The sequence below is a fragment of the Phyllostomus discolor genome, chromosome 7 (genome assembly GCF_004126475.2).
Source record: "Phyllostomus discolor isolate MPI-MPIP mPhyDis1 chromosome 7, mPhyDis1.pri.v3, whole genome shotgun sequence".
Lineage (NCBI taxonomy): Eukaryota > Metazoa > Chordata > Mammalia > Chiroptera > Phyllostomidae > Phyllostomus > Phyllostomus discolor.
In genome coordinates this window covers 3,341,718-3,355,744 of record NC_040909.2, presented here as the reverse complement: position 1 = coordinate 3,355,744, position 14,027 = coordinate 3,341,718, and the positions used below count along the sequence as shown (strand labels likewise).

The window sequence follows — 14,027 nt, the reverse complement described above, 5'->3', positions numbered from 1 at the left end:
GTCAGGCAGTGAGGATCAAACCATAGACAGCATACAGAGAACTAGGAGGGCGTATTCTGAGTCAGGGTCTGTTAGTTAAGGGGCTGTAGGAAACAAACTCATTCCCTGCTTGGACCCTTATCATGTAATTGAGAGCATTCTTAGCAAACCAGGTTTCATAGGATTTTATGCATGCTTCCTTAGGCCTGATGGCCCTGTGGAACCCACCCTTTCCAGCACAGGGCTGCACCACCCTCTGGCATTGTTTCAGGCTTAAGTCAGGCAGGGTAAGAAAGGCAGCCAAGAGATTAGGAGACTTCTTGCAGACAGAATGAGGACTCAGGCTAGGTCAAAGCTGAGGGGCGAGGGCCCATCACCCCCTTTTTCTATAGCCCCCCAAGTCCTTCCCTGGGGGGACACTTCATGACCGTGCCTGTCTTAGGTCATCCCTCCCTTGAGGAATCTTGCCTGTCATTGGCTAACCGGTCAGGCTCGGGTTCAAGCAGGGTGAAGTAAAGCAGGGGGGGATAAGTTTTATCTCCTTAGTAGCTTATGGTCCCGAGGTCTCTCACTCAGCCTTAGCCATGGGAGTTACAGCTTCTGAAACCAGGCAGGGCGGTTCCCAACAACTAAGTCCTGATGATCCCTCTGGGCCCCTGGATCCAACCGTGCCTGAATCTGTCCTGGCTCGACTGGGATTTCTTAGCTTTGTGAGCCAGTGAGCCCCTTCTCACATAAGTCAGTCAAGACAGAAAAAGAGGAGGAGGTCTTGACAGATTATTAAACACTGAGGAGCAGATTGTGTGAGCTGCTTTTCAGGAAGAAGTTTTCAAAAATGGTTTTGAATTAGAAACTGGTAGGAGGCGTGCTTAGGGAATTCCTGACAATAAATGTAAAATTAGCTCTCCATGAAGTGCCTAGAAGACCAGAACATTCTCGTAATGCTTTGTAGCGTGGTAAGAGAGAGAGAGGTGGGGGGTCGTGAATAAATCAGCTAGTCGCCTTCAACCAGAAGGGCTGAGTGTGGACGACTCACCTGTGAGCCCAGCGTGCAGGGCTCCGACCCCGCAGTTCCCCGGCAGGGGCGCCCTGGGCAACCCGCAGCCGGTTCTGTAACGAGGGCCGGGACTAGGTGGGCTGTGGGCCCCTCTCCTTCCTGCCCGCGCGCCCGCTGACGCAGCGCACAGGGGTGGCAGCCCTCTGCCTGCCGGGGAGGGGATGACCCCCGCGCTCAGCCTCCTGGGGCCCGTGGGCGACGCTCCCGTGGAGAGAGCCCGCTGTGGGTGCCGACTAAGGGAGACATTGCTGGGGCCGAGCTTCCCAGACGCAGCGTCGCCCGGTTACGCAGAGCGCAGGTCCGCCCAGCAGTTACAGCTCAGGCCCCTGGGGCCGAGACTGCGGGTCTCCAACTCGTCTCCAGGCGATGCTGCCGCGAGGCTTCCAGGGAAGCGCCCTTGGAGAACCACTGGGGGAGAACGTAACCACGTGGCCGCTGGGAATGGTAGCACAACCCACGTAACAGTGGTTTTAATAAATTGGAGGTTTAGTTCTCTTCCCCGCAGAAGCTCAGAAGCAGGTGTTCTGGGACTGGGTGGAACCCTGGTGCTCGCTAGACCGGCCTCTCTTCCCAAGGTCACTGTGTGATCCCCAACAGCTGCTTCAAGTTCAGCGATCACATTTATAAGTGAGCGAGCGAGGGGGAAGGGAGAGAGAGGCACGCTGCCTCTCCAAGTTCATGCTGCTGGGAGTTGCAACCGCCACTCTGCCCCCGGCTGAACAGGCCAGGGAGGAAGACCCGAGTGAATGGAGACACACGCCACATGCTCATCCACGGAGTCACTCGGCCCTGCAAGGCTTTCGAGTTTCTCCAAGTTAGCCTGGAAGTTCAACTCAGTTCCAATAAAAATCTTATCAGAATTTCTGAGAACGTGGCAAATGGATGCAAAAAGAAAAAAGTCATATTGAAGAATAAATGTCCACAGTGAGTTAAGACAATTCTGACAACTTGAGGAAAGGGCCCAGGAAACCATGAAGGGGACCAGTCACAGTAAAATCCAGCACAAACCTATCATGAGGACAGTGTGGGACTGAGGCCCCAGCTACTAAGAGCCTCAGGCGAGGAAATGACGTTCATTTAAGGGTTCGGGGGTTTCCCCCTTTGTGTATGCGGCCAGCAGTACCCCTCCCCAGCCCTGGCCAAGGGGGGGGGGCTTATTTCTGGGTGGGCAAGCTGGACAGAGAGCTCCCGGACCCAGGGCCACCGGGTGTGGCTGGAGGCAGAGAGCTAGCGCTGCGCTGCCCCGGACGGGTGAACGGCGAGTGTGCAGGCAAACAGGGAGGCCGCTGGCCCCCCTGCCCGCTCAGCTCCCCAAAGCTTGCAGTCCAGCCCCGTGCTCCCCTCTAACTCCAGGATCCAGGCTTCCTCGCCGGGGAGTGGGTCAGGTATCGCTGCACCAGCCCTGCAAACCAGCCTCAGTGGCCACGAGCACGGTCGAAGTAGGCTGCGTTCATTGGCGGCGGCGTGGCTGGGGGAGCTTCCTCCACACATGCCTCCTCCTACTCCTTCTCCGCCCACAGCAGGCTGCTTGGGTGTTTTCTCCCCTGGCAGTGGTGGAAGCACCAGAGTGCACCGATCAAGGGGCAGAGCCTTTCAAAGCCAAGGACAAACTCACATATCATCATTCCACCCGACTCCGCTGGCCACAGCCCGTCACATAGCCGAACCCAAGGCACCGGGAGAGAGATCCCACTCCTGGTGGGAAGAAGCTGCAAAGGCCCTGGCTGGCGAAGCTCAGTGTATTGAGCGTGGGATGCAAACCAAAGCATCGCAGGTTCAATTCCCAGTCAGGGCACATGTCTGGGTTGCAGGCCACGGCCCCCAGCAACTGCACATTGATGTCTCTCTCTCTCTCTCTCTTTCTCCCTCCCTTCCCTCTCTAACAATAAATAAATAAAATCTTAAAAAAAAAAGAAACTGCAAAGCCCCAAAGCCCCATCACAAAGGTGTGACTCTAGGGCCACTAATGCAACACACCATAAGCTCCAAAGCATAAAGCGAGTGGACACTGATGTTTAGGGTCCCCCGCTGGAGCACTGCCCAACTCTCCCAACTCTCCCTTAGGAACCCACACTGAATGGCACCCGTGAGTGAGCACTGAGCGCCCCTTCCACACCTCAGGACCCTCCTCTTACACACACGTACACAACCAAGGGCCGTTAACACTTGCCCAAAGCTTCTCACAGGAAAGACTGAGGCAAAAACAGAAACAGAAAAAAGAAAGGGCTTAAAAGAAACAGAGACAATACTGGGGACAGAAGAAAAAGATTTACAGCCCTGACCAGTGTGGCTCAGTTCGCGGGGCGTCAACCAAATGAAAGGTTGCAGGTTCAAATCCCGGTCAGGGCACAGACCTGGGTTGTAGGTTCAGTTCCCAGTCAGAGAGCATGCAAAAGGCAACCGATTGATGTAAGTCTCGCGCATCGATGTTTCTCTCCCTCTCTTTCTCCCTCCCTTCCCCTCTCTCTAAAAATAAATTAACAGCCCTGGCAGGTGTGGCTCGGTGGATTGAGTGCGGGCCTGCAAACCAAAGTATCACAGGTTTGATTACCAGTCAGGGCACATGCCTGGGTTGTGGGCCACGTCCCCAGTAGGGGGCGTGTGAGAGGCGACCACACACTGGTGATTTCCCCCCTCTTTCCCTCCCTTCCCCTCTCTCTAAAAATAAATAAATAAAATGTTTTTTTAAGTTGCAATTTAAAATAAATAAGTAAACAAAATCTTGTTTTAAAGATTTACAAAAACCAAACTAACAACCATAAGAAATCTTCTTAAGCTGATGAGAGACACAAACAGGTCAGTGAAACAGGAACCGTGTGCTCCGACCACCAGAGGTAGTCAGAGGATGGGAAAGTGCTCTTGAAAACTAAGACTCTTTTTAAAAATGGAGAAAATCTTCCAAAATGTAGAACTAAAGACAGAGTTAGAAAGTGCCGGAAACGTCAAGGATCGATCTATAATCTAATAGGATTACTGTCATTACTAATAGGAGAGTATTGAAGGGTAGACATGATTGTTTCTTTAACTCAGACAACAGAGTTTTCCAGAGTTGGGTGACAGGAATTCCTAAACTACAAGACCAAGGAAGCAGAGGCCGGCACAAGAGTAGGGGGAAAAGATGTCTCCCTTCCGGTGCAGCTGAGAGTGACCAGTCCTTGGCTGGGGAGGGGTGGGGGACCACTGGAGAGGGAGCCCTCCTGAGACGGTGGGACAGCCCACTTCAGAAAGCAAGATTTTGCCCTGGCTGGCGTAGCTTAGTGGATTGAGCACAGGCTGTGAACCAAAGTGTCACAGGTTCGATTCCCAGTCAGGGCACATGCTTGGGTTGCAGGCCATAACCCCCAGCAACCGCACATTGATGTTTCTCTCTCTCTCTCTCTCTCTCTCTCTCTCTCTCTCTCTCTCAAGTGAATAAATAAAAAAAATCTTAAAAAAATATTTTGTGTAAATGTCATCCTAATTAAAGGTTAACTAATCCCCCCCCCCCCGAAATAAAGTCCTGCTAACTAGTATTTAAAAAAAAATAAAAAATAAAAAGAAAGCAAGATCTGCACCACAGCAAAGCCACAGATGTAAGCCCTGGATGGAATGGTGTGTTCCCTTCTCACACCAATGTCCATCCAACCAACGGTGACTTCGGACCCTCAGGGGTAGGGGGAAGACCCTGAAACTTCCAGAGAGGAAAGAGCAGATGACAACACCCATGCCCACAGGAATCAGAGTGGCGCTGGGCTTCCAGAAAAAAAGTGAAATGAAGTCCTCAAAATTCTGAAGAAAAATTATTTTTAACCTGGAATTCTGAACTAAGCCAAACTGCCCATCCAGTGTGAGGGTGGACTTGCAAGTCTTCGCCTGGTCACACCCAGGCACCTTTTCTTTCCTTACGGAATGCACCCGGAAGGTGCTCTGTCAGGTGAGGGACTGGCCCCAGCGAAGAGAGAGACACGCTCACAGGCTCATGTCCCCGCCACGCGTTACTCGGCGAAGACCTCCGCGGGAAACAGGCCGGAAGCTGATAGAAAAGCCTGTGACCCTGGGTGGGAAAGCACCTGTTCAAACCCGTCGGAAGCCCACTTAGAGAGGGGGGTGCGTGGACAGATCCCCGTGTGGAGAGACGCCACCGAAACAAAACAGTCATCAGGCAAACGCAGTGTCTGCACAATGTCTGCCCAGGGAAGGGCCGGCCATCCGGGAAGCCCTGCGAGAGAACCGTGGCGATCGAATAGGAGGATCGGACAAGGACAGCGTCAGGCAGTGACCTGATGGCCAAGGTGCTGTCGTCCTGGGAGCTGGGGCCTGGCCCAGGACTTGGCCTGCGCGGCCCGCCCCAGCTCCGTGCTGGAGCAAGGGTGTTGCCGTCTTCAGGGACCCCCCCCCACCCCCCCAGAAAACAGAGACTCGCCCCAGCTCCCACGGCCAGAGCGGGTCTGTGCCAGACCAGAGCGCATGCGGCTCCGCGCCCCGAGGAAGCCCCGTCCGCTCAGTCCATGGGCAGAGAGGCGCGGACCAGCGGGGCAAGCGCACGCCATTCGGGCAGCACAGAACCGGGAGTGATGGGCCGGGGTCGGCCGGCGCTGCCGCCGGGGAGAGCGATCTGGGGTGACCTAGCGGCATGGAGGAGGGGCCCCCTGACCTGTGACTCAGAAGGCCGCCTCTGTGCGCCTTCCCTAAGCGACCCCTCCCGCGGCGGCGGCGGTAGGGCGTGCATGCGGGAGGAGGGCCTGCTGCGGATGGACAGCCAGCGGGTGGCTGAGAAACGGAGGCCCTGGAGGTGGGGAGAAGAGAGCCACGCTGCGGCTGGGTCGCGAGTTCCCAGGGACCCGCTCGGTGCGTTTGCCTCCTGTACGCGCTGTTGCGAAGTCACGCAGGCCACGGGGTGTGCTCCAGGGGTGCGGGGCTGTCACGAGCACTCGCGCGGTCATTGTTGCCTGACTGCTAAACGGGACCGGTCCTCCATGGCACGTGACACCTTGGGACGACGAGAGGGGGAGAAGGGGAGCTAAGGCCTCCCTTCCCTTGCGGGGAAGTAGACGATGCCTTGCAAGGAAGAGGCCCACAGCCGACTGCACTGTCACCGAGGTCTGAGGGAGCTGCCCCCAGAGCCCCCTAAGAGAGGTGAGCGCAGCTGGGAACCGGCGCTGGAAACAGCCAGAAGGCGCTGGCTTTGGAAGCGGGCTTGGGTAGCTCGTGCATCTTTAAAATAGGACCACTGCCCACGTCCCCCCCCCCCCTCCAGGAGCCCACAGGAGAGGCAGCTCTGTCTCCTCCTCCGTCACAGCTTGTGTCTGGAAACGCCCCAGCCTGCTGAGCCTCAGACACGGGATGGAAGGGCCTGCTTTGTCTTAAGGAACATGTGCTGGCTTGTGAAGTGCCGCCAGATGGCCACTTTAGAAGTGACAGGGTCACAGCAGCCGGAGGGAGGAGCGTGGGGGGCTGAGAGAGCTCCGTCCACTGGACCCTTCCAAGACCCCTTCCACTCCCCCGGTGTGCCCACACCGTTCCCACTCGAGGAAGGACCGCCCCACCCGCCAAGGAGGGGCACTGCGGCCCACGCGCCTCCCTCTGCACGGAGACCTGCCCTCCTCAGTGGCTGACCGCAGGCGGCCCTGTGGACAGGTCAGGTCCGGGGCCAGCCTCGGAAAAGGACAGACTCACAGGGGCTGTGGTTCCCCCGAAGACGCTGGTCCATCCCTGGCAAGAGGGAGACGCACAGGGGTCTCCTCTTCATCCAACAACCTGGAGCCTGGAGGAGGCACCCTGGTCCTTGGGTCACAGGTGCCCTTGTGACATCATTGCTGTCCCCTCCACAACCGCCCTCCAGCCTCGGCCAGACACAGCCGAGCAGCAACCAGAAGGAGTGTGAACACCTGAACCCCCGCCCTCCAGCTATGGGCTGTGCGTGCTACGTAAGACTTAGGCGGGAGCCGGCCCCCTGGCACGGAGGTGGCCAGGGGCAGCAAGGGGGACCAGACGACTTCACGGGAGGGTGGGGAGGGTGGGGAACCGGAGCCGTGGCTGGGGCTGGTCCTCACTCAGGCCTTCTGCCTGCGCTCTGATCACAGAAGCCCGACCCGGAAGACGTGGAGTATAAGGAGAAGGTCCAACAGGAGAGGCGGAGACAGGAGAGACGGAGCAGGAAGGTAGGGGGGGCCCAGGCGCAGGACAGACCCCAGACCCCCTGGGAGTGCAGGGTCCGTCCCTGGTCCCACCGGCGTCAGCTCAGCACCCCGCTCCTGTCTCCTGACACGCCCCCCACTCCAGAGCAGGGTGTACTAACAGGGAAGGACAACAGACACTGGGGTGCAGACAGCCCTGGGAGGAGCAACCGGGGGGTGGGGGACCAGAACAGAGGGAACTGGAAGGCCGGAGGGGGGCCTGGCCCGAGAAGGTTGTGGGGGCGACCGAGAGGCAGCAGGGCAAGTCGAGAGGAGAGGGTGAGGGGAGACGCCCAGGGGCCTGAGGCAGGAGGAGGTTCTCACACCCGGGCCGGCGCTGCGGGGCCAGGAAGTGTGTCCAGCAATCCCACGGAGCTGTGGGGACCACAGGGCAAGTATGAGGGGGGACCCAAAACACCTGGATTTATTTAAAAATCATGTGTTTATTCTGACATGTTTAAACTTCAGTCACCTTTCAAGTACGCTCTCTTTGATACAGTATACCCGTCGGGACTGTTTTCCACGGCTCAGAACAGTTTCTGAACCTAGATTTTGATGCCTTTTAGTGTTTCATCTCTTCCATATGGGCAAAACTTGTCCCGTTTTTCGTCTGGGAAACAAAAAAATTCACTTGGGGCAAGATGGAGTGCATGGGGAGGGTAGGGCACAGGAGTCGTGCTGTTTTTTGGTCAGAAACTTCCAAACACTCAGCACAGTGCACATGGGCAGGTGCACTGGTAAATCACTTGTCATGAAATGGGCAAACATGTTGAGTCTTCACTGAGGCCGAACTCAGCCTCTCACAACAACACCAGCTGGTGCACTGATCCAGGTGGGTTTCGAGAACACTCACCTAGCAGGGGGAACCGGTACCACAAGGGGCCGCCCGCCAGGTGATAATTCCTTTTTGGGGGGTCTCCCCTCGTACATCCCCACTTGAAAGACGAGGACAGTGCCTGAGGGGTGAGCAGATGTGGTCACAGCCACAGACAAAACACAAGTGGAGGCAAAGCATCCCACCCCCAGGTGCCCTAGCCCCTCAGAACCAGCAGGGGAAAGGCCAGTGGCTGAGAGAAGGTCGGAGCGCCTTAGTGGTCGGCAGGGCTGTGGCGGGTGGTGACCAGATCACTGGGAGTCCTCTGCTTTGCTTGGTTCGCAGATACGTGCAAGGCAATACCTGAGCACAAAAGAGGAGGCGGCTGTCAAGATCCAGGCGTGGTGGCGTGGCACCCTGGTGCGCCGGACCCTGCTGGTGGCCGCCCTCCAGGCCTGGGTGATTCAGGCCTGGTGGAGGGAGCTGCTGTGGCGGCAGATGCAGAAGCTCCAGCACATCCTGCTGAAGGTCTACGTGATCCAGGAGCAGGCGGCGGTGCGGCTGCAGTCCTGTGTCCGCATGTGCCGGTGCCATCGGCGCTACCGCCAAGTGCGCAGCACTCTCTGCGCCCTCCAGGCGCCCAGGTGCTCTCTCCCCCTCCAGGTCGGGGACGGGCCGCAGGAGCAGCCCGCGGGCGCTGTCAAAGGGCTGGAATTCCACGTTGAGATCTTATCCATCTGACACACTGCAGAGGTGGCTCGAGGGCCCAATAAATGCCTGACCAGGCTTGGTGTGTCTCCGTGACTCCCACAGTGTGGGGATCCCACAGCGTCAGGCCCCGGCCCCTCCCCCCATACTGGAGGAAAGGTTTCATTTCCATACAGGTACCCTCCCCTGTCCCCTGCCCCTCAGTGCCTAGGGCTCCTGGTCTGGACCAGCAGTGACCACATGCCACTGACTCAGAAACTGCCACCCGAGACTGTCCTCATTTATGCCGGGCCAGGTGTCCCATTCCACAGACCCAGCACCGTCCTGGCCTCCTGACCTTGCCCCTGGGAGGGCTTGGGGGTTTAAAAACCCGAAGACACTCAGCACCACCCCCTATGAGAGTTGTCCCCGTGGCCATGCTATGTCAGCCTGCCATCGGGCCAGCCCGGGCTTGGAACCCGTGAGCTTTCTGTTTGGCAGCCCCCAGGCCAGAGTGGGACACACAGATGCTGCCCCGGGAACAGCGCAGCCCCGGGGTGGGGGGTCAGTGCAGGAGGCCAGCCTCCGTGCAGGCTGGGCACGGGCCTCGCCAGCGGCTCGCTAACAGGGACACGCTTTCCTGGACAGAGTTTCTCCCTCTGGGGCCTCTCTCCTGTCTGTCTCTTTAGGACGCATACAAGACGCCTCCTTTTGGCCACTTCTGGAAACTCCACTTTCAACTCCTTTTCTTTCTCAATAGAATAGGGGTTTGGGCCCTGGCTGGCGTAGCTCAGTGGATTGAGCACAGGCTGCGAACCAAAGTGTCGCAGGTTCGATTCCCAGTCAGGGCACATGGCTGGGTTGCAGGCCACGGCCCCCAGCAAACACACATTGATGTTTCTCTCTCTCTCTTCTCCCTCCCTTCCCTCTCTAAAAATAAATAAGTAAAATCTTAAAAAAAAATAAAATAGAAATCTTTAAAAAAAAAGAATAGGGGTTGGGAAGGGGGTGTTGAAAATTCCAAGCTGCTACTCTGGCCTCATCTTCCCCGTGGCCAGCCCACACCTAAGGCCCTTCCGGGAGCCCGCCCAGATCGCCCTGCTACAATGAAAGACACTCCCACTACCCAGGACATTACACGGGTTCAGGAGCCCTTTGTCAGGATCCGGGGCCAAAGAACAACTATTAAAACAACAGATATTTCTTGTGCTCTTATGCCTTAAGAAATTGCAAGAGTCTTAGGAGTTCTGTGCCAGCAACTGGAAGTAGAGACCAATATATATCTTTTATTATTTCATAAGCCTGGAATACCAGTTTTAGGGAGGTTCCGGCCAAGATGGAAGCGTAGGTAGAAACCCTTCACTTCCTTGCACGACCAAAAAGAGGGTAACAACCAATCTAAAATCAATAAACAGCCAGAGAATCAAGCTGCATGGAACTCCGACAACCGAGGAATGAAGGGAAAAAATCAACCAGAACCACCAGACCAGTGAGACCCCGCAGCGAGGCCATGGGGGCGGGGCCTGCTCGGAAAAACCGCAGCGAGGCGGCAGACGGTGCGGGCAGAACTGGCCTCGGGTGACACAGATGCAGAGCTGACTGCGGACCACCGCGTGGGTCACCTGGGTGGGAGACACTTCCAGGCTCGCACAAGAATTTTCTGAGAAGTGGGCTACAGTCAAGCAAGGGAGCTGTGTCCTTCCCTTCCTGGCCCCTCCCCCACTTGCCCTGCCCGGGTGAGTGCCTAAGGCCCCGCCCCCTTACAACCTAACAGGTGCGCCAAGCAAAAGAAATACGGCCCGAATGAAAGAACAGAGCAAAACCCCAGAAAGGGAACTAAGCGATGAGGAGATAGCCAACCTTTCCAATGGAGAATTTAAAACCCTGGTAATCCAAATGCTCACAAAACTGATTGAGCTTGGTCGGAAAGTTGAAAAAAAAAAAAAAAAAACCAGGTGAAAGACACCCAAAATGAAATCAGGCAAAATAGTCAGGGAACCAACAACGACGGGAAGGAACCCAGGGCTCAAAGCAGTGATCTGGAACAAAAGGGGAAAATAGACATCCAGCCGGAACAGAATGAAGAAACAAGAATCCACAAAAGTGGAGAGAGACCTACAAACTTCTGAGACAACCTGAAACGTTCCCACATCCAAACCACAGGGGTGCCAGAAGAACAGCAGCAAGAAATTGAAAACTTACTTGAATAAATAATGAAGGAGAATGTTCCCAATCTGGTGAAGGAAACAGACATCCAGGAAGTCCAGGAAGACCCATGGGCGGGGTGGGGGGGGACAAGACACTGTAACCGAATGGACCCCCCCCTCCCCGGGGTCCCTCTGTACTGGGTTCACCTTGCCTGTTGCCCTTAGGAATTAAAATTATGGCCCTCTTGATGCTAGAATTTGGTGACAAGGAAAGAAACAATTTATTCAAAAGTTATACAGGTTTAGCCCTGGCCAGTGGAGCTCAGTGGATTGAGCACCAGCCTGTGAACCCAAGGGTCACGGGTTCAATTCCCAGTCAGGATACATGTCTGGGTTTCAGGCCAGGTCCTGAGTAAGGGGTGCGAGGGAGGCACCCACACATTGGTGTTTCTCTCCCTCTTTTTCTCCTTCCCTTCCCCTCTCTCTAAAAATGATAAATGAAATCTCAAAAAAGTTATACAGGTTTAGAGTAACGACTTCATGTCGCCATTAAATACTCAAAGTCCCTTAAAACACCCACAAACACAGTTCTTCCTTCCCTCTCTGCCCTGCAAGGCCAGTCTTGGGTGCCATATCTCAGGAAAAGCAAACAGAAGTCCGAAGCTCACTCCTTCCGGTTCCTGTCGGTCATTCGAGCTCGGCCGGCAGGCCTCCTGCGGCTCCCAGCCCCGTCAGCTGTGTCGTTGGGGTCTCCAGTTCTTAGCCCAAACCCGTGTGGCACCTTCTCCCGGCCCGCCAGCAGGAGTCCTTTCACCCCTTTCCTCCCCTGCAAGGGGTCCCCAACCCCAGTCCTGCATCGTCTCTCTTGCTTCCTAAGCCCCAAAGGTAAAGGGAGCCCCAAAACCATATGGCAGCCCCGCATGGCTGCCGTGCGTGGGTTTTAAATCTCAGCGGGAACTTCCTCTGCAACCCCACTTCCAACTCCTCCCACAGTCAGGCACACCTGCCAGCATTCCTGGATCTTTCCAGCCTCTCTGGGGTGCCACAGTCCACCCAGGCAGGTGTGGCCCCGAGGTGTGGAGTGAACCGTCTCCAAGCTCTCCCGCCGGACTGGACCCAGGCGGAGCTGCCTCCCAGTTACATCGTGGGTCAAAGTCACTCCCCTCTCCCTGGCTCAGAGCACAGCCACAGCTACTTAACACCTGTGAAGCTAGTCAGCAGTTGTAGGTATGCAAAATAACCATTTCTGCATATCAGGCATCAAGCTGGACAACTGTTGACACGCAAAGTAACTTTCAGTGGTCCCGCTCCATGTGTCCCATCCCCCAGTCCAGACTTGTGGGGGTGAGGGCATCCTGTATTTTATCATTCCTGGACATCCCGAGTTCTGGACCTTGTTTCGAATCCTTCATTTGGGCGGGGGGGGGGGGGGGGTCCTGGCTACACCCCGTTACAGTGATCGTTGCCTAACTTTGTGAATATCCTAAAAATGACTGAATTGCACAATGTTAAATGGTAACTTTTACAGCAAGAATTCTCTCTCAAGAACAAAGCTCTTGCCCTGGCTGGTGTAGCTCAGTGGATTGAGCTCGGGCTGCGAACCAAAGCACTGCAGGTTCGATTCCCAGTCAGGGCACGTGCCTGGGTTGCAGGCCACAGCCCCCAGCAACTGCACATTGATGTTTCTCTCTCTCTCTCTCTCTCTTTCTCCCTCCCTTCCCTCTCTAAAAATAAGTCAATAAATAAAAATCTAAAAGAAAAAAGAACAAAGCTCTTTATACACAAAATTTGAAAGACTTAAGAAAGATATAAGAGAATTCCTAAGCGAATGGAGGGACAGTCCACGCTGTTAGGAGGGACTCCATATGCTGATGATCGCCTTTCCCTGCAAGATCCGTGCACCCAGGCCGAACCCCACGGCGGGACACCCCAAAAGGCTCCACGGCCATTTCTACCTTCAAGCATAGCTCTGAGTAACTTGTCACATCAGAAATTTCTAAAATGGAAAGTGTTTAAAGATTTGGATATGAATCTACCTGGTTATTTACAGTAGACCTGTAATATAGCCTTCTTCATGTTACAGCTCTCTTGACCCATCTGACCTCTCTGTCTCCTGCAGCGTGCTGGGGCGCCGGAACCTGAATCCCGGGCAGACAGGAGGAACCAAGTCGGAGAAGACGCAGCTGGGATCCCGGCCACTCTCCCCCGTGGTTGGTGGGGAGAGGGACGGGGTCGGGCCTGATTGGAGGAGAGCCCCGGTGTGGGAGGGCACTCACGTGCCCTGTCTGCACACCCAGCCCTGCTACCCCTCTGCCAGGAGGGAAAGTAGGCAGGGCTGGCCGGTGAGGAAGGCTCAACCCTTGAGTCACAATGCCATTGTGAACTCACAGCTCTCTCCCTACTATTACTCGTGCCAGACCTTGGGAAGCAGAGAAATCAAGGGTAATAAAACATCTAAGGACGAGCATGGGGATTCGATTTTGCGTAAGAGACACAGCCAGACCTCCTAGGCCAGCCAGGGGTGGGTAGGACCCCCCGGCCCCCAGACTCGGGGGGTGTCCGGAAAAGCCGGGATGCGGAGGCCGTGGGTGTCTTTGTCAGAGCCCTCGAGAGACATTGCGTCCTAACTCATCCATCCGTTTCTTGTTTTGTTATGGTGACAGACAAAAGGCAATCTTATATTAGTTGTAGTCAAGGAAGAGGAAATAATTGAAGTGGTGAAGATGAAAAGGAAACGAAAGGTGAGTCCCCGTGTGGTTAAGAGAGGTCCACGCCACTCACACCCGTGTCCTGAGGCGGACAGACTTGTGCCTCTTCGGGGCCCCAGGGTCTGACATCCCCAGGGGTCGAGTCTGCGGTGGCTCGTTTTCCCTCCAGTTCCTTCTCGGCAGGGCCTCCCGGGGGCCTGGGTCTGACCGTGGTGGTGAAGAGAGAGCGGAGAGAACAAATGCGTGGGGCTGGGGGCCACCAGGGAGGCCTCGGAATTAGAATGCCGAAGGTGTGGGAGGGCCCTCCGCTCCCAGCGGGGAAGCTAAACCTGTTGCGGTGGCAGCGAGGACTCCGCCCCACCCCCGCCCAGCCCCAGGGCTCGAGTCCGAAGAGAATCGCAGGCGAAGGCATCAGGAGGCTAAGCTTCGCAAAGCCCCTGAGCACCTCCGAGGTGGAGTGTGCCCACCCAAGGCCTGCAC

At 56.0% G+C, this 14,027-nt stretch overlaps 1 protein-coding gene across 1 annotated transcript; it reads left to right on the top strand.

Moving 5' to 3' along the window:
* Positions 1-6,069: 6,069 nt before the first annotated feature.
* Positions 6,070-9,190, top strand: IQCF3 (IQ motif containing F3). The gene is made up of 2 exons (XM_036031502.1): positions 6,070-6,151; positions 8,316-9,190. The coding sequence occupies exons 1-2, from the start codon at positions 6,070-6,072 to the stop codon at positions 8,744-8,746; spliced, it is 513 nt and encodes a 170-aa protein (XP_035887395.1). The 3' UTR covers positions 8,747-9,190.
* The last annotated feature ends 4,837 nt before the right edge of the window (positions 9,191-14,027 follow it).